Raw genomic sequence first — 19,462 nt, 5'->3', positions numbered from 1 at the left:
CCACCTTCCACAATGTTTTTTAGGTGTGAACTGAATTACACAGCAAATTCTCCACTGTTAAATAAACACAGAGTGTTAAATTTAACAATCTTCCAGTGTCAATACGGGTCCACACTTTTAAGTGTGAAATTAACACTTTGCTTAGTGTAAAGCCTTATTTGCATATTTCACAGTGTGCCTTACCTTTCATGTGAGTTGTAGAGTTACCACCCATGACTGTATTTGTTAGTGACAGAGACATGGCTGTTGCATTCATTCATTTTCAGTCCTGTAGCCTTCACTAAGTGAGATCCCGAGTGAATATGTTATCATTAAAATTATATTCTTTAAGACAAGACAATACATATTTTATAAGCCTTATTTTGAGGGCCTAGTTTTACCCTAATACAGTGGCCTGCAACTCATGGTTTACAGGCCACGTCAGGCCTGCAAGTCAAAAACAAAAATTGGTACGATATATATATTTTTTTTTACAAAACATACACATACAAACGACAGCGTACAGACGCACACAAACATCAACAACATTGTATCTTTGAATGCGACCCAGTCGTTTGTTATAAATGTTCTATTGCCATACTGGCTGGCAACGTTCTTATCCCTTGCTTGCTTGCTTTCTAGCTAGCCAACTACGGCTAACTTGTAGTCATGTCAAAAAAGTGCAGCCAGAATAACAACAAAGTAGCTGCATTTGTTTAAGCTGTTTTCTAGTGACCATTTATTGTAGATACATCCATAACAATGACCTAATGATGCGCAAATTCGCCAGGCATAGAAAATGTGCTCACTCATCAGGACACTGTTGTTCAGAGGAGCTAGCCAACAACACAGCTATAGTAACACAATCACTTCAAACTGAAGCTGGAAAGACTGCAAATTAGCTGCGTTTCGTTTGACCTTTTTTCAATTGACCTTTTTTTGTAAATATCCATAAAAATGATGCCAGCTGATTCAACTGGCATAGAAACGCTGCCTGCGTGTCTGTCTCGTCCCGACTCATTCATTACTATGGGACAGCAGGAGATCTAATTTTAAATATTAAAACAATGTTGCAAATGTCGGAGAGACAGACAGCAAGGTTTATACAAATCTCTGCTGTTGAAAATGAAATGTTAGTCTAAAAGAAATATGAGATCATGTCTAGATGCTTTTTATAGTGGAGATCAAGTTTATAAGTTGCCTGGCTGGGCTGATCAGACAGTGGATTGCGCAGTCAGATGGAACAGAGTATAAAGGTATTTTGATGTCATAGATTTAGCCGGTGGCAACTTGTGGAATAGACACCGGCTTGAATGCCGTTTTAACCAATCAGCATTCAGGATTAGACCCACCCGTTGTATAATTAAGAAATTACTCTGCCGTTGTACTGTAGAATTTGTGAATTTTGTCTCTTCTATAGTAAATTCTATACATTAGTTTATACTGGATTAAGCGTACATTTTCATGAACTGTAATTTAGTTATGTTCCAAAATTCACTCCATCTTGTGCCAATATCATTTATATTTTGGATAGGCTCTCTGCAGGGTTTTGTATATCTTACCTATCATATTAATATCAATTTCTGACTCAAATAGGATTCCCTCAAGATTGCTCTGATGTCCAAATGATTTCAAATCGAAACTTTGTGATAATAAACTAAAGTTGTATTTGAAAATATCTACACTGGTCAGTCCAAAATTGCTTTTTAATTCTGTAATGGAAATACATGTATCTCCTATTACCAAGTCATTTACGGTTTCTATGCATTTAGTTTTCTATGTGGACCAATTTATCAGTTAATTCTGAAAAGCTATCCATGGATTGTTCCATAGGATTGTGTTTTTAAAATGTGATATTGGTTCTTGTAGAATATATTTAAATTTCTTCTATATTGTTATAGTGTTTTTAATTATGAAGTTGTTTCCTGGTTGCAAAAATTCTAAAAGTTCGCATAATTTCAATTTGTGGCAAAACAAGCAAGTATAGTGTAGAGAATCATTGTACCATCTAAAACGCTGTGAAATATATTTTCTATAACCAAAAATATTGTATTTTCAGCTGTTTGAAGCTGTTGTACAAAACTGAAAGTAAAATACGCAAAAACAAAACTTAAGAACGGGGAGCATAGAAATAGCGCACATAGAACAGATCTACCACTTCTTAGTGTTGCTTTCAATGAGAATGACAGATCTACAACACACTTTTCTATGTGAATTAGGTTGGGTTGCCCAAAAATCTACGTATTGCTGCTTTAATGTTCTCAGCTTTATCCTTTGAAAATAGACACATGAAAGATTCAGGGGATGAGCATGCGCATCTTCAATATGTACCCATTGTTCCTCTTTAGTGCATGTATGTCGCAAGTAGAAGACTTGTGTGGTGAGTTGATACAATTCCATGTCTGGAAGGTTAAAACCACCCTCAGACTTAGGAAGATGTAAAACTTTCCTTTGTATTCTTTGCGTTTTATTTGCAAGTCAAATTATGCTGTCTTGCAAAGTGGTGTAATTTCCATTGGGATCCAGCTAGAGTGGAGACATTTTGAAATGTTTTCACCCACAACCTGCATTCAGAATGACTGCCATGGTCAGGAGGACTAAGATGTGAGACTACCTAAACCATCTAAACCGGAACAATCATTTCAATAACGGGTGCAATAAATCCAACTAACAGATTCGATTAGTGTAGCATAAGACTAATTAATCAATCAATTGAAACAAACAATTCCAAAAATCTACCTGCAGTAGAACACTGGGTATTAACACCAACACTGTGGGTATTAACACCAACACTGGGGTTCTTATGTAACACAGAAAAGTCAATACAAGGTAACACTGGCCAATTTGCTGTGTAAACTGTATTTGAGCAGACCATCCCAGACAAATCAGTGGAATATCCTTCAGCCACCAGAATGATTCATGCCAAGTGACTTTGCAATACCTTATCATGGCTGCATTATATCACTTATTTACTTTAGATAAAGTTCTGTAAGCTTTGCCACATAGGTGACAGTGAAGTGCAACGACCTATTTGTCTTTAACTAGTGAATGTGACATTAGTTATTCTGAGGATGCATCCAATATTTGCATTTCATATATTGCGTTAGAAATGTGTGTGCATGCACGATGTGTGCACCATTTGCAAATAATGGTCAGGTCAGCGATGTTCACCGTTACACACGTGTCTTGTGTGTGTGTGTGTGTTTCAGCTGGAGAAAGTCCTTCAGCAGGGAGACATAGGGGAATCCTGTGAACCCTACATGGTCATGAAAGAGTCGGACTCATCAAAGGTAACAGTAAGTTCATAGTATCTATCTTCTATTGGTCTTTTCTTTGCATGCGTGCATGGGGTCATGCACATGGGACTCTGTCCAGCAGGTTAGCCATCAGCATTTCTCAATTCTGTCTAGTCAGACAACTGCAATATTTGCAATTCCCTATTCTGAAGCTCAATGTCCAACAAACTCTGAAACATTATATAAATATTACAGTATCACATAGCAAAGGCCTTTTCTCAAGGCCTTTGATAGAGCAAGATCACATCCGGGTTTACAGTCCCCACCAGTCAGTCTGTCTCTCTCTGTTTAGCACAAGGAGAAGCTGGAGAAGCTGCGTCTGCAGGCGGAGACGTCGTGTAGCAGGCTGGGGAGGTACAGGATGCCCTTTGCCTGGACAGCCATCCACCTGGTCAACATCGTCAGCAGTGTGGGGGGGCTGGAGCGCTCTGACCCTGACTCTGACTCTGGTAGTTATGACCTCTGACCTCTACCAAATGCCCCCTGGTTTAATCACAGTTAGGATGTCAAGCACATACACAGATCAGTCCCTCCAGGATTTCGCAACATTCTTTTGGGATTTCTGCGGACAAACATGCTTGATTTTGCGGCAGCTTTTCTGAAATTCTGCGATACATTTTGAGGCGTTTTCTTTTCACGTTAATTTCATATAACGCAATAAGTCATATGTGCTCAGTTTTAGGACGATTTTAAGTAGAATACATAATACAAAAACAGTTAAACATCTAAAGTGCTCAATTCTGTTTATTTTCCTGAACAAACATTTTCCCAAAAAAATTAACCCAGAAAGATGGTGCTTTCGTAATCCGTATTAAGTTTTACAGAGAGTTTAAAACGGCAATGCTGACAAATTGCACTCAGTGCTTTGAGCAGCGCTCTCCATAGACAGACTGTGGAGAGCAGAGTGCCGACCACCCTACTAAAGCCAAGGTTAGCGGAGTAAAACGCCACTCACTTTGATTTGTTCAGCGCTTGCCACAGTCTTCCCTGCTACCACTTCAGTCATGGTGATCTGCCGCTGCTGTGGGAACTGTTCTGACATTCTCATATGCTTTGCTGATTCGAAGTGACGGTTGATTGTTGACTTTCTCTAGTTTCCAAAAACATTCGGGAATTGTTTCGCACGGTCGTTAGCTGTTATTTTTGTTGGCAAATGAGATTGAATTCTGTTCATTGTACTGCCTGTCAGCCATCAACAATCACCCATCATCTTTGCACGTGAATACGCTGACAGGCCAGGGGGGGGAAAACTTTGTTGACGTGTGGTTGGATTGGGCCATTTTCCACGGTAACAGTGCAGCAATTGATAACAATTTAAGAAACGGCTTTTGATTGGACCCTTTTATGCGCTAAAAGTGCGGGAATTGGTCAAAATTGCGAGCTCTCGCATAATATGCGCTGATTGGTTGATTTTGTATCGAACTATGCGATCACAGAATCTTGGAGGGACTGACAGATTCTCTCTTAATATACACATCGAAATACATGTTGGAATTCCTTACATCAGTCACCCTCAGACAACTTTCTTGTTGAATAGTGAAAAAACAAAAGTGTCATAATTTCATAATAAGTATGTAATAATTGTTATTTAATCTCTAAACGGATGACTTGTCTTTTGGTCAGAGCGGAAAGGCCATGGAACATGGAACGAGAGAAAGAAGAAAGGGTTTGAGCGGATGAGTGTAGGAGAGGACATGTGTAACTTTGCCACCTTCCGTCCAGCCACTCTCACAGTCACCAACTTCTTCAAACAGGTCAGTCAGAATGTTGTGTGTTTGTGCTACCCAGGTGTACAGTGCCTATGATAAGTATTCATCCCACCAGGATTTTTAAAAACATTTTGTTGCATTACAAATTGGGATTGAAATGTTATAAATGTTGACAAATAAATAAAATGACTTGGTTATCTAAGTATTCACCCCCTTTATTATGGCAAGATTAAATAATTTCAGGAGTAAAAATGTGCTTAACAAATCATATAATAAGTGGCATGGACTCACTCTGTGTGCAATAATAGTGTTTAACATGATTTCTGATTGACAACCTCATCTCTGTACCCCACACATACTATTATCTGTAAGGTCCCTTAGTCACGTAGTGAATTTCAAGCACAGATTCAACCACAAAGAGGGATATTCAGTTGTTAATTACACTTTGGATGGTGTATCAAAACACTGTCACTTCAAAGATACAGGCATCCTTCCTAACTGAGTTGCTGGAGAGGAAGGAAACCACTCAGGGTTTTCACCATGAGGCCAATTGTGATTTTAAAACAGAGTTTAATGGCTTGCTTGCCAAAATCTTGTACTCTCCCTTTAAATCTCCTCGAAAATGTAATGTTTGTGAAATGTAATGTGAAAAAAAAAGTGCTGTCTAGCAATTAGCTTGAAGAAATTGGAAAAGAATAATGGCCAAATATTTCACAACCAAGATGTGCAAAGCTCTTAGAGACTTACTCAAAAAGACACACAGCTGTAATTGCTGCCAAAGGTGTTTCTGACATGTGTTGACTCAGGGTGAATACTGATTTAATCAAGATATATTTTTCATAATTTATATTTGTATACGATTTTATCTTCTACTTTGACATTGCAGAGTATTTTCTCTATTTTAAATCCCACTTTATAACAATAAAATGTGAAGAAATCCATGGGCTATGAATACTTGTTATAGTCACTGTAACCTATCTCAAATGTGTGTGTGCCGATATACTATGATCTCTATGTATCTGTAGGAGGGGGACCGGCTGAGTGATGAAGACCTCTACAAGTTTCTGGCAGACATGCGCAGACCATCCTCTGTCCTACGCAGACTGAGACCTGTCACAGGTACCTATAGGAGGGGGACAGGCTGATTGATGAAGACCTCTACAAGTTTCTGACTGACATGCGCAGCACACGCATACAAATGTTTATATGTAATCACCTGCACAAATTCTACAGGCTGAATAGAGAATATATTTTATGTTTACTAGTGTAACCTTGTTTTTCTCTCTTCCTGCTCCTTCTGTCCATAGCCCAGTTGAAGATAGACATCTCTCCTGCCCCAGACTCTCCTCACTACTGCCTGTCTCCTGAGCTGCTTCATGTCAAGCCCTACCCTGACCCGAGGGTGCGCCCCACCAAGGAGGTGCTGGAGTTCCCTGCCCGCTACGTCTACACCCCTCACACCACCTACAGGTCAGTCTACACCCCTCACACCACCTACAGGTCAGTCTACACCCCTCACACCACCTACAGGCCAGTCTACATGCCTCACACCACCTACAGGTCAGTCTACACCCCTCACACCACCTACAGGTCAGTCTACACCCCTCACACCACCTACAGGTCAGTCTACACCCCTCACACCACCTACAGGTCAGTCTACACCTCTCACACCACCTACAGGCCAGTCTACATGCCTCACACCACCTACAGGTCAGTCTACACCCCTCACACCACCTACAGGCCAGTCTACATGCCTCACACCACCTACAGGTCAATCTACACCCCTCACACCACCTACAGGCCAGTCTACATGCCTCACACCACCTACAGGTCAGTCTACACCCCTCACACCACCTACAGGCCTGTCTACATGCCTCACACCACCTACAGGTCAGTCTACACCCCTCACACCACCTACAGGCCAGTCTATATGCTTCACACCACCTACAGGTCAGTCTACACCCCTCACACCACCTACAGGCCAGTCTACACCCCTCACACCACCTACAGGTCAGTCTACACGCCTCACACCACCTACAGGTCAGTCTACACCTCTCACACCACCTACAGGTCAGTCTACCCCCCTCACACCACCTACAGGTCAGTCTACACGCCTCACACCACCTACAGGCCAGTCTACACTCCTCACACCACCTACAGGCCAGTCTACACTCCTCACACCACCTACAGGTCAGTCTACACCCCTCACACCACCTACAGGTCAGTCTACACCCCTCACACCACCTACAGGTCAGTCTACACCCCTCACACCACCTACAGGTCAGTCTACACTGCTTATATCACCTACAGGTCAGTCTACACCCCTCACACCACCTACAGGTCAGTCTACACGCCTCACACCACCTACAGGTCAGTCTACACCCCTCACACCACCTACAGGTCAGTCTACCCCCCTCACACCACCTACAGGTCAGTCTACACGCCTCACACCACCTACAGGCCAGTCTACACTCCTCACACCACCTACAGGCCAGTCTACACTCCTCACACCACCTACAGGTCAGTCTACACCCCTCACACCACCTACAGGTCAGTCTACACCCCTCACACCACCTACAGGTCAGTCTACACTGCTTATATCACCTACAGGTCAGTCTACACACCGCACACCACCTACAGGTCAGTCTACACACCTCACACCACCTACAGGTCAGTCTACACTGCTTATATCACCTACAGGTCAGTCTACACCCCTCACACCACCTACAGGTCAGTCTACCCCCCTCACACCACCATTAGGTCAGTCTTTACACCTCACACAACGTAGACTCTCAAACACTGTCATAGATCATACATAGATTTTACATGTCATGTGCTGCATAAACACCACAGATCAGAAATTATATTTGCAGATTTTTATTTGCACACAAAATATACAATATGACAGCAGTAAGAATGAATTAAAATTAAAATAAAGAACATGTACAATAAAAAAGGGCTTGTGTTAAACACAATTAAATGTATTCAGAAATATAATACAGTGGTATAAATATATAATGTTTTTGTAATTCATTTTATTGGGTGGGAATGTTTGTTCTGTGTGAATTATGGTAGAATGAGTAGGCAGGGTATTTATGCACCAGGGTAAAGTCATGGAGTGTATTAGCTACAGTAGCTGGTGTTAAGATTCAGTGGAGCCATCGGGTGATGTGACAAAGGACTGGCTATCTCCTGGCTTCACTCTGAAATATAAACAAAGCAAACTTAGTCAAACACGGCGTCCATCACTACATCAATCATGGGCAGATTCTATTTAGCATTTTCCAAACTATGTTCAGCTATTATACACACCAGTTTCTGTAGCTTTGTCAACTGTTGGTTCTGACTCTCAATGCTCTGTTTTTGGAACTGTGTCCATGTTAGCAGGCCCTCCAGAACACTGGAGTGTTTTAACGCCCTATCCTGAAAACACACACGCACATATGAATTTATGAATGGAATAGAACAGATTGAGTGTGTTGTCATTGGATTGTTTGGCGTAATCTGTGTGTGATTGAGAAGTGTACCTTACCTTTAATTCCTGTATGCTGTTGGGGGGGTAGTTCTGAAGGTATGTCTCCAGGTTGATCACCTTGGTCCTAAGCTCCCCCTCCTCCTGCTCCACCCGGGCCACCTTGCCCTCGGCCTCCTCAGCCTCTGACTGCAGCCCAGCCATCTGGCCCTTGGAAAAGAGCATCTGGCTTTAAATCCTCTCCCTCCCACTGATCTCAGACCAGCTGCTCAAACTGCCTTGGCCTCAACATACACTGGCTGGGCAATGCCATTCTCTGTTCTCAGAACATTAGGATCTATATTGAGTAAACAAAACGAACATGTACATGGCTCTGTGTTTATGTTGAATAGCTAGCCAGATAATTGAGTGCTCCGGTTCATGGCAGTTATTGGCCCATTCAGCCAAATAGCCAATGGTGTCTTTTCAGCTGTTCTCTCTCCCTGTTGGAGCCCAGAGGAATAGAGCTTATCTGACTGACTGGGATTTCAGATTGTTGGCAAAGCAGGGTTATCTCTGTCTGCCCTGTCGCTCTGGAGTGAATTTCACAAATTGATCATCATTTTAGATGCTTAACCCTCTACCAATTGATGACACTTTCAGAGTTAGTTTGAGGTGTCTGACTGGGTGTGTTTTCTCCGGTAAACAGATAAATCTAATGTACACCTGACAGAGTAGCTAAGGTGCAAGATCCAAATTCTACTGAATAAAAAGCCTCTGCACACTTAGATCTATGCACATTTCAGTAATTTAATTGGCAAGTTTCCGTTCACAGTAGACCTTTGTCAGAGCAGGACGAGTATGTTTCCTCACCTGTATCTCTCCTAGCACCTGTCTCATCTGTCTTTCCTTCTCTGCGGCCTGGCCTGCCTCCTGGCCCAGCCTCTCCAGCCTTTCCTCATGTCTCCTCAGCGACCTCTCAATCCGCGCAAATTTGGAATCGGTGCTTTCGTAGACGTGGTGGAGGGTCTCGCTGAACTGCAGCACGCCGTACATCAGCACGTTCATGTCATCAATGGGGGCAGCCTGGTTGTTCTTCTGGGCCTTCCGGACGGGGCTGGCTGGGATCCCTGTTAAACACATGGCCATACACAGCAGGCAGAGTAGTGTGGCCCTCATCCTGATCTGAGGACAGAGGCTATATGGAGAGATTATTTCTTTGTCTCTTCAGAGAGACTATCGACTCGAAATCTCGTGAGAATCGCCCTGTGCCCCTTCCTATGCCTGTTTGTCTTAAAGCTTTGTTAAGGGTGTTGTTACTCCTCAGTTGTCGTTAAAAAGGTACCTTTTCTCAGCTGTATGTCTAAGTGCCTCAGGTCTGTAGTATCTTTTTCATCTCACATCGGATATCAGTAATGATACGACTATTTTATATTGGATGTTCAAAATTACTGTGAAACATTAGCTCAGTCGTGGTCCAATCAGAGATCAGCTCTGTGGCCTTAGTCAGGCTGACCTTGGCATTCATCCCAACCTCTGGAGTAACTCTGTCAGGCCTCCAGGTGTCAAATACACATGACCTACATTAACATCAACTGAGTCTCTGTTTGTCCTGGTAGATATGGACCAGGTCCTGGTTGCATAAAACATCTCAAGTTTAACTTTAAGTCAGATTTACAAAACATTTTAAGGTGAATTTCTCTCTTAAATTAAGTGAAAAGGTTAATGGTGCCCATGAGGTCCCTTAAGTGCTATATTCAGTATGGATCTCAATGTAAACAGAATTTGTGAAGGTGAATGTTTTCCTCTGCCCTGGTTGCAAAAGGAAAACATCAACCAGCTAGCTAGCTACTTAGCTAAACAATGGAAGGTGCATAATCAATGGCTACAAAGCCAGCTGGCTAGTTAGCTACCTACTCTGTAAGTTAGCTTGACGTTTTAGAAATGAATAGAAACAAGTTGAGAAAAAGGTAACTAAAATAAACTTGTTTTATTATCTTCTGAATCAATTTGTTTTGAATGTATATGTTTTATTTTGCAATCTCCCAAAATAAATGCTCTTTGACAAGACCTTCAGTCAGTAATCAGGTCGTCTCCATGGTAACCAGATACTTTTTCTGCCATACATGCCTTCAAACGGTCCTAAAAACCCATTAAGTACCCTTAAGTATGCCCTCACCTATGGGAAACGTTTGAGGGGCTCTATGCAGCGCCATTCAACAATTATCTTAGGTAAGGGGACATTATTCCTGAAGGTAAATCCTTAAGAGAAACACTTAAGATGTTTTATGCAACCAGGCACAGTATTATATTGGGCTGACCATCAGACCATGACAATATAATGTCACACTGCTCTGTGTTGTTTGTGAGTGTGTGGATACTAGATAGATTAACAATGTTCTTGCTAAGTAAATAACATTTTGGATTGGAATATACTGGTATGCTCTCAAGTTCTTTCACATGTTTGACTTGGACAGGAGTTGAAGGTCACTCACATGCTTCCTCGAAACACATGGTTTCTCTCTCCCAATCCTTCTCACTTTATAGGCCTAATTGTTAAGATTTATCTTTTGATTTGTTATAAATCTGCAGCAATGTCCTAATACTACCCTCTAATTTAGGCTAGATATTCTGTTTTTGTAGTCACATGCCAGATAGAATTGATTTGACCATGCATGTTCCCTGTGGTGCGTGCGTTAGTTAGTAGGATATGTTGGCAGGCAGCCGCAGCGTGTAGGCTAGCTGAGCTGAAACTAGAGTGTAATGACCCCTCTATGCCTTCCAGGTTGTATTAGGGAATTCAAATTCACTGACATTTCTTTCTTCTCCCTCATCTTGTCCTCCTCCTCTCCACTTCCAGGAACCTGCTGTATATCTACCCCCAGAGCCTGAACTTCAGCAGTCGGCAGGGCTCAGTCAGGAACATTGCTGTCAAGGTGCAGTTCATGGCAGGAGAGGATCCCAGTCTGGCCATGCCGGTGAGTGATTGGTGGACTGGTGAAGCAGGCCAATCACAAAACAGGAAACCTCTACAGATTTGTAACACAGTGCTCTCAGGACAATGGCGTCCCCCTCACAAAGAAAAGCCTGATGCTGTGAAATATGATGTGCCCCACAAGAGTAGGTCACTCTACAAGAATGTCTAGTGTGTTTAACTGAGTTGGGGGTAGGTAACCCTAGTTCCTGTTTTTTGGAAACAGCCAACCTTTTTGATGGTTATAACAAACTGAAGGAGGGTTTTACTGCAGAATTAACTTCCTGTCTAAAAGCTGTGGTGTTGTTCAGTGCAGTGGATTCTTAATCCGATTGGCGCCTTTAGGACACACGCTAATCTAATCTGGGACCCTGGCAACAATATCCTAATCCATTGAAGAAGCCCTGTGGAGACATCTAAACAACTATTGGACATATTCCCAGTCCATAAAATGTGAAAAACTGTCAAATCCAATTAATGATGTTTAGAAACCAGCAATTATAAATGACCTAATTTGGAAGACTTCCAACTGTAATGCTAAGGAACCTTACATTTCATTTAGTATGGCATGTTATTTATGTAGCAGTTCTGAGAAGGATTCTGGTAAATTCCTTTATGGACATACAGAGTTACAAAACATTAGGCCATGACAGACTGACCAGGTGAAAGCTTTGATCCCTTATTGATGTCAATTGTGAAATCCACAGTGTAGATGAAGGGGAGGAGACGGGTTAAAGAAGGATTTTTCAGCCTTGAGACAGTTGAGACATGGATTGTGTATGTGTGCCATTCACACACAGGGTTAATGGGCAAGACAAAATACTTAAGTGCCTTTGAATAGAGTATAGTAGTAGGTGCCAGGCACCGGTTTGAGTGTGTCAAGAATTGCAACGCTGCTGGGTTTTTCACACTCAACATTTTCCCTTGTGTATCAAGAATGCTCTGAGGACAAAGTTGGTGCGGGAGGGTGTTTTGTGTAAGGGCATAGATCCAATAAAAACGGTCTCCTCTCATCATAATAGGTGATCTTTGGGAAATCCAGCTGTGCTGAGTTCTTTACAGAGGCTTATTCACCCGTCATCTACCATGACAAGTAAGAGCCCGTTCCCTTCCACACCTTTCCTGTTACACTCCTCTCATTCTGTCTATTTCCTCCTCCCCTTCCCTCTCTCACCTATCTCTCTCTCTCTCTGTCCTCAGGTCTCCAGAGTTCTATGAGGAGGTGAAGATGAAGATTCCAGCCAACCTGACAGACAACCACCACCTCCTGTTCACCTTCTACCACATCAGCTGTCAGCCCAAACAGAACACGCCCCTGGAGACCCCCGTGGGATACACCGTGAGTACGCTTCACTAGGACCCAGAGGTTTTTTCCACTTACCTGACCAGGGGAAACTATGGACCCAAGTTAGGGTGCCTCCCTACCCATTACATACCTCAGTTACAAGCTACTAATATTTAGGCCTTTGAAACACTAGAAGTGTCATCAGTGATTGGCTGTGCTGTGTCTTTTATTTATGTGTGATGTAATAATGTGCATTACATTGTCTGTGTCCACAGTGGATTCCTCTGATGCAACATGGCCGCCTACGGGCCGGTTCCTTCAGTCTGCCGGTCTCTGTGGAGAAACCACCACCCAGCTACTCCGTCCTCACCCCTGACGTAAGTGTGCGAGCACATGCATGCTTAGTTCTCATGAACTCACGAGTTTGTATGCTTAGTCTGTGTGTGGCTGAGTTTTGATGTAGGTAATGTGTGTGTATTGCAGGTGCAGCTTCCAGGCATGAAGTGGGTGGATAATCACAAGCAGGTGTTCAATGTGGAGGTGACAGCTGCCTCCTCAGTTCACACTCAGGTAACTCTCTTTCCTTCTCTCGTTCGCTCTCTCTCTCTCCACACTTCTCTCTCTCTCTCACTTACTCTAATACTCTCGGCAATGGGATTGTAAATTAAATGAATTACCCCCCCCCCCCCAATGTGACTTTGTTTCTTAGGACCCCCACCTGGATAAGTTCTTCACCCTGTGTTACGTCCTGGAGGAGTACTCGTTCCCGTTCCGTCTGAAGGACTGTATCATCAGTGAGGCCAACGTGGAGGGTGAGCTGAAGGCCAGCATGACCGGCCTGCGGGGGGCGCTACTCGACACCTGCGTCCGCTTCCTCCACCAGCTGCTCTCCAAACTCATCCTGCTCATCGTCCACCCGCCCGTCATCGCAGGACAGATCGGTGAGTGGCTTGGCCGACTTTACAGAGGACGGCCATCTTAGATTGACTCATCCCTCATCGCCCTTTCAAGATCCCCACTCTCCCACAGAAACACTCCTGGTCAAATATTTCTCCCAGATCTAGGATACATTTAAAAAATAATTTACGTCTACGCTCGATTGAGCTTGCCTTGTACAATGGAATAAATGGAACAGTCCCAAAAGTGCAAACCCATGTGTGATCTCTGCCTCTTTTTCCCCATTCCCATCTCTCAGTGAACCTGGGCCGTGCAGCGTTCGAGGCCATGTCCCTGCTGGTCAACCAGATCCATAAGAACCTGGAGGGGAACCAGGACCAGCATGGCAGGAACAACCTGCTGGCCTCCTACATCCACTACTGCTTCCACCTGCCCACTGCCGAGCCTGCCATGCCCCCTACTGGTGAGGAATGGAACAGCATACACTGAAGATTCACTATATCTCCACACCAGCTGTAATGATGTAGTCCCAATGCTTTCAAGGAAGAGTATTTTAATCTATCCATGTCTCTGATGTGCTTGTGTGTGATTCATTTCACCTTGTGATTGGAGAATTCTCACTCAACTACTAAAATGAGCATAAGTGTGTATTTTGGTATCAGTGCCCTCCTCTTCTCCCTGACCAGGGGGTGCCACCCCGGCCTACGAGCTGCCCATCCAGTACGCCACGTTGTCCAGGGCAACGGCCCGCCCCAGCACCCTGCACCTGGCCCGCTCCAAGAGCATCAGTAACTCCAACCCTGACCTGGCCAGCACCCCCACGTCACCTGACGAGGAGGTGCAGAGGATCATCGGCAGCAAGGTCAGTTCTACCTCCAATACAAATCAAATGGTATTGAATTGAGTTCTCTCATTGGCTCCTCTCCGGTAATACAGCTATCTTAGACATTGCCTCTTTCCTGTCTAGACACTGTAAATACAACCTGTTCTGTCCTCTGTCCTGTCTAGGTACTGTAAATACAACCTGTTCTGTACTGTAAATACATGTTCTGTCCTCTGTCCTGTCTAGGTACTGTAAATAGAACCTGTCCTGTCTAGGTACTGTAAATACAGCCTGTTCTGTCCTGTCTAGGTACTGTAAATACAGCCTGTTCTGTCCTGTCTAGGTACTGTAAATACAACCTGTTCTGTCCTGTCTAGGTACTGTAAATACAACCTGTTCTGTCCTGTCTAGGTACTGTAAATACTACCTGTTCTGTCCTGTCTAGGTACTGTAAATACAACCTGTCCTGTCTAGGTACTGTAAATACAACCTGTCCTGTCTAGGTACTGTAAATACAACCTGTCCTGTCTAGGTACTGTAAATACAACCTGTCCTGTCTAGGTACTGTAAATACAACCTGTTCTGTCCTGTCTAGGCACTGTACATACAACCTGTTCTGTCCTGTCTAGGTACTGTAAATACAGCCTGTTCTGTCCTGTCTAGGTACTGTAAATACAACCTGTCCTGTCTAGGTACTGTAAATACAACCTGTCCTGTCTAGGTACTGTAAATACAACCTGTCCTGTCTAGGTACTGTAAATACAACCTGTTCTGTCCTGTCTAGGTACTGTAAATACAACCTGTTCTGTCCTGTCTAGGCACTGTACATACAACCTATTCTGTCCTGTCTAGGTACTGTAAATACAGCCTGTTCTGTCCTGTCTAGGTACTGTAAATACAACCTGTCCTGTCTAGGTACTGTAAATACAACCTGTCCTGTCTAGGTACTGTAAATACAACCTGTCCTGTCTAGGTACTGTAAATACAACCTGTCCTGTCTAGGTACTGTAAATACAACCTGTTCTGTCCTGTCTAGGTACTGTAAATACAGCCTGTTCTGTCCGGTCTAGGCACTGTAAATACAACCTGTTCCGTTTCTTCTCTAGTTGGGGAAGTAAAGGCACTATGTGACGAACTCCTGAATATGTTATCTGTGTGCTTATGATAGCGCTGCTGCCTCTTCCAGTCTAAACATAGACACTTACTCAAATTGGGGTTAAATGGCATTCTGGCTGTTTAAATGTACGCTGAATGTCCGTCCGACGTGTTTCCTGTGAATAAACATACAATCAGACTCCCCTCGTCCTCCCATAGTGACGCTCCGGTGTCGTATCTTGATGTGCATGCCTGTGATTCCTGTCTGTTTGTGCCAAATGTTGGTTGATTCCACCGCTGTTGCCAATTATGCAATCTTGTGGTGTGCCTATGTCTGTCTGTCCCTCTGTGTTCTATCCCTTGCTATTCCCCTCCCCCCTCCTCTCTCTCTCCCTCTCTTGCTTCCTTCTCCTCCCTCTAATTTGACCCTTGTCTCCACCCCTCCCACCCTCCCTAACCTTCCTTCCTTCGCTCCCTCTCTCCCCCCATGGCCTGTGGCTGCCTGTGTGTCGGTGTGGTGGCTGATGTGATATGATGTTCAGGGGATAGACCGCTCCCACTCCTGGGTAAACTCTGCTTATGCCCCCGGGGGCTCCAGAGCTGTGCTACGCCGGAACCCCAACTTCACCTGTGAGCTCAAGCAGGTGCCAACAACCCTCCTTCCCTACCTTCAACTACCTACCTACCTCTCCACCATGGGTGCCGGTTCATTCAGTAACCAGAATTGTTCAGAACGTTGCAGAGAGAAATATAATGACTAGAGCGGACATGGTTCCCTATTCTACACGAGCCAATGAGTCTGTTCTACCCGATACATTTCTATGTGAACATTCTGTAACGTTTTGGCCTCTAGAACAAACCCCATGTTCACCCCATACCCAACACCACCCTCCTCGCTGCCCTTCCCTCCTCCACTCCTATGTGGCTGCTGCGCTGCGCTGTTTGTCTACGGTCCGTTTTGTCAGCTGTCTGTCTGTCATTGGTCTGTTCCTTTTCCCCTCCTTGGCTTAGCTCGACTTGTTATTCACAATTATGCTTTCCACTAGGATCACATTTCATCCTATCAACCGCATGGAACATCTGAACGCCACTGGCGCTAACGTCAGTTCTATCCAAGCTAGTCAATTGAGTCCAGGAAGTCCTCTAGCCATCCATCACATTTCTTACATTTTTCATTCATCTTTTTCCACCTTGCTCACTCCTGCTCTTTGTCTTCGTCACTGTGTTTCCATCGCTCCACTACTCTGTCAGGCAAGTGATCGTGGCTGCAATCGCATGTCTGCCTTTGTGGACAGCGCCACCTTCTGTTCAGCTCCAACAAGACAGATTGCCAAGAAGGTACCGTTGTCATACACTGTCTAAAACACTATATTAACACCCTTGTCCATCCTCATCCATTCTGTGTTTGTCAGTATGTGTAACACACACACAGGTGCTTATCAGTTCATATTGTAAGTGTGTGTGTCTCTGTGTGTGTGAGAGCGAGATAAGTAGTTGTTTAATGCATCACCTTTTGAATGTTGACACAGTCATCAAAGCCAGGTATGAGTAAAGTGTGTTATCTGGGATCTCCCAGAATAAGCCTACATTATAAGACCTGTCTAGAGTCTCATGTTCCTCTAATGCTACCGACAGGATTTATCACATGTTAGTGTTCGACAATAATCCTGTTGTTAGCGCAGTAGTAGCTTTTTTCACTGTGTTTGTTAGCAGACAGCCCTACCTTTTTATGAGAGATTGTATGGTGCTAGTGTTAGCTCAGTATTTTCACACGTTCACATTTTTACCTGCGTATTTCAGCTAGCTTTTCCTGCGTTAGCCTCTGTGTTGCTAACCGTGGTGTACTGCACTCTGCCTGGGTGTTTCTCTCTGACCCTGTTTACTTCCTGGTGTAGCTGCTCCATGAGGAGCTGGCACTACAGTGGGTGGTGAGCACCAGCACAGTGAGGGAGGCAGCACTGCAACAGGCCTGGTTCTTCTTCCAACTCATGGTACGCATCTGAATGACGAGGATAATGAAGGTTGTGTCTGTATGGCATCGTTCATGAGATCTTGATCTTACTCACTCGTCCTCATCACACAGGCCGTTTATGGATTTCCGTAAATCAAGAAACAGTTGGTCAAATTTGTCATTCAGAGAAAAGCGTGAAGGAATATGATGTTTTACATAGCCAGTGTTCATTTGAAGAATTAGATACAATCCGTGATCCCTCTTTTCCTCCCTCTCTCTCCTCCTCTCCCAGACGAAGAGTATGTCCCACCACCTGTTCCTGTCCTCCCGGATAGACCTTCCCAGACGCCAGCGCTTCCCAGACCGCTTTGTGGATGACATCGCTGCTCTAGTGGGGGCTATCAGTGCTGATGTAGCAGGGCGATACCACAAGGTACAGTGGCCACAACCCAAGGGCCATTAGAACGGAATTGCAGAACATAGGAGTCACGTTTCCCTTTTTTAGGGAATACAAAGTATACCTTCTGTCCTCTTAACCCTTCCCATATTCTCTAATCACGGACTTTCTCTCCCTCCTCTCTCTCTCCCTCTATACCTCTCCCTCCCTCTCTCTCGCTCCCTCCCTTTTTCTCCCTCCTTTTCTCGCCCTCCTTCCCTGTCTCTCTCTCAGGATGTGGAGCTTGTGGAGAGGTTAAACAACAGTCTGGCCTTCTTCCTGAATGACCTGCTGTCTCTCATGGACCGTGGCTTTGTCTTCAACCTCATCCGCTCCTACTACAAACAGGTACACACACACACACACACACACATACACACACACACAGGTCCTGTCATCTGCTCCAATGATAAACACAGACACCCACTCACCCACTCTCAGATAGTGAGTTTCGGGTTCTACTACAAACAGGCACGTACGAACATGCATACAGACAGTGTCACTATTCTGCCACAATACAAGGCAGTATTTACACCCACTGTCAGTCATCAACCGAGTCATCACAAATGACAAACACACATGACATCATTTGCTTTTACTGCAACCAGTCCCTGAATACGTTGTCTTACACATACCTGAACTGTGTGTGTGTGTGTGTGTGTGTGTGTGTGTGTGTGTGTGTGTGTGTGTGTGTGTGTGTGTGTGTGTGTGTGTGTGTGTGTGTGTGTGTGTGTGTGTGCGTGTGTGTCAGATCGCCAACAAGTTCCACACAGCCCAGAACCCCAGCTCTCTGACTGCTCTGAGAATGGACTTCACCCGCATCGTGTGCAGCCATGAACACTATGTCACCCTCAACCTACCCTGCTCCACCCTCAGCCCCCCCGCCTCGCCCTCCCCCTCCACCTCCTCCACCACCTCCCAGGTAACTCCACTGGACTGGAGGCTCCATTCATTACTAGGCAACACAGTGATCTTGACCATGGGCCAACTTTGTCATCTGCAGACATCTGTAGTAATACTCTTGCTAGAAAGTCCTTCCTCTCCCTCCTCTCACCATCCATCCATCTCCCTCCCTCTCTCAGGGTTCAGCGTTCTCCAGTATGCACCAGGACCAGGGTGTGGCCAGTATGTTTGAGCTCTCCGTCCCCTTCAGACAGCAACACTTCCTGTCTGGCCTGCTGCTGACTGAACTATCCCTCATCCTGGAGCCTGATGCGGAGGGGTGAGGAGGCTTCACACACACACACACACACACACACACACACACACACAAGCTCACACACACAACTAGACACACACGGCACGTACTGACTCATTCAGTCTCCGCCAGGGTGTTTTTCCTGCATAAGAAGGCCATCAGTGCAGTCCACTCTCTGATGTGCAGTCATGATGCGGACCCTCGCTACACGGACCCCCAGATGCGAACCCACATCGCCCAGCTCTACCTGCCCCTCATCCCCATCGTCATGGACACCCTGCCCCAGCTCCATGACTTCACAGGTGAGAAGGACACTCTGTAGGTCAGGGGTCGGCAACAGGCTGACCGCGTGCCAAAAACGTCCAGCA

At 44.6% G+C, this 19,462-nt stretch overlaps 1 protein-coding gene across 8 annotated transcripts in view; it reads left to right on the top strand.

Moving 5' to 3' along the window:
* Positions 1-19,462, top strand: part of LOC139565528 (dedicator of cytokinesis protein 7-like) — a 40,889-nt gene that overhangs the window by 11,090 nt on the left and 10,337 nt on the right. For 2 of the 8 annotated variants that reach the window (XM_071385944.1, XM_071385948.1), the window contains exons 9-28: positions 3,189-3,269; positions 3,568-3,724; positions 4,899-5,029; positions 6,010-6,103; positions 6,292-6,454; positions 11,296-11,413; positions 12,432-12,502; positions 12,610-12,748; positions 12,970-13,071; positions 13,178-13,264; positions 13,404-13,635; positions 13,890-14,054; positions 14,278-14,453; positions 16,761-16,847; positions 17,405-17,500; positions 17,753-17,893; positions 18,131-18,244; positions 18,648-18,818; positions 18,979-19,118; positions 19,227-19,396. In XM_071385944.1, the coding sequence (XP_071242045.1) occupies positions 3,189-3,269; positions 3,568-3,724; positions 4,899-5,029; positions 6,010-6,103; positions 6,292-6,454; positions 11,296-11,413; positions 12,432-12,502; positions 12,610-12,748; positions 12,970-13,071; positions 13,178-13,264; positions 13,404-13,635; positions 13,890-14,054; positions 14,278-14,453; positions 16,761-16,847; positions 17,405-17,500; positions 17,753-17,893; positions 18,131-18,244; positions 18,648-18,818; positions 18,979-19,118; positions 19,227-19,396 (2,635 nt within the window). Of the gene's footprint in view, positions 1-3,188; positions 3,276-3,567; positions 3,725-4,898; positions 5,030-6,009; positions 6,104-6,291; positions 6,455-11,295; positions 11,414-12,431; positions 12,503-12,609; positions 12,749-12,969; positions 13,072-13,177; positions 13,265-13,403; positions 13,636-13,889; positions 14,055-14,277; positions 14,454-16,051; positions 16,154-16,760; positions 16,848-17,404; positions 17,501-17,752; positions 17,894-18,130; positions 18,245-18,647; positions 18,819-18,978; positions 19,119-19,226; positions 19,397-19,462 lie in introns of all 8 variants that reach the window. The other 6 variants (XM_071385942.1, XM_071385946.1, XM_071385943.1 and 3 more) reach the window with 5 other exon arrangements.

The sequence above is a fragment of the Salvelinus alpinus genome, chromosome 36, assembly GCF_045679555.1.
Source record: "Salvelinus alpinus chromosome 36, SLU_Salpinus.1, whole genome shotgun sequence".
Lineage (NCBI taxonomy): Eukaryota > Metazoa > Chordata > Actinopteri > Salmoniformes > Salmonidae > Salvelinus > Salvelinus alpinus.
The sequence above is the reverse complement of the archived record's forward strand: the minus strand, read 5'-3'. Positions and strand labels throughout refer to the sequence as shown.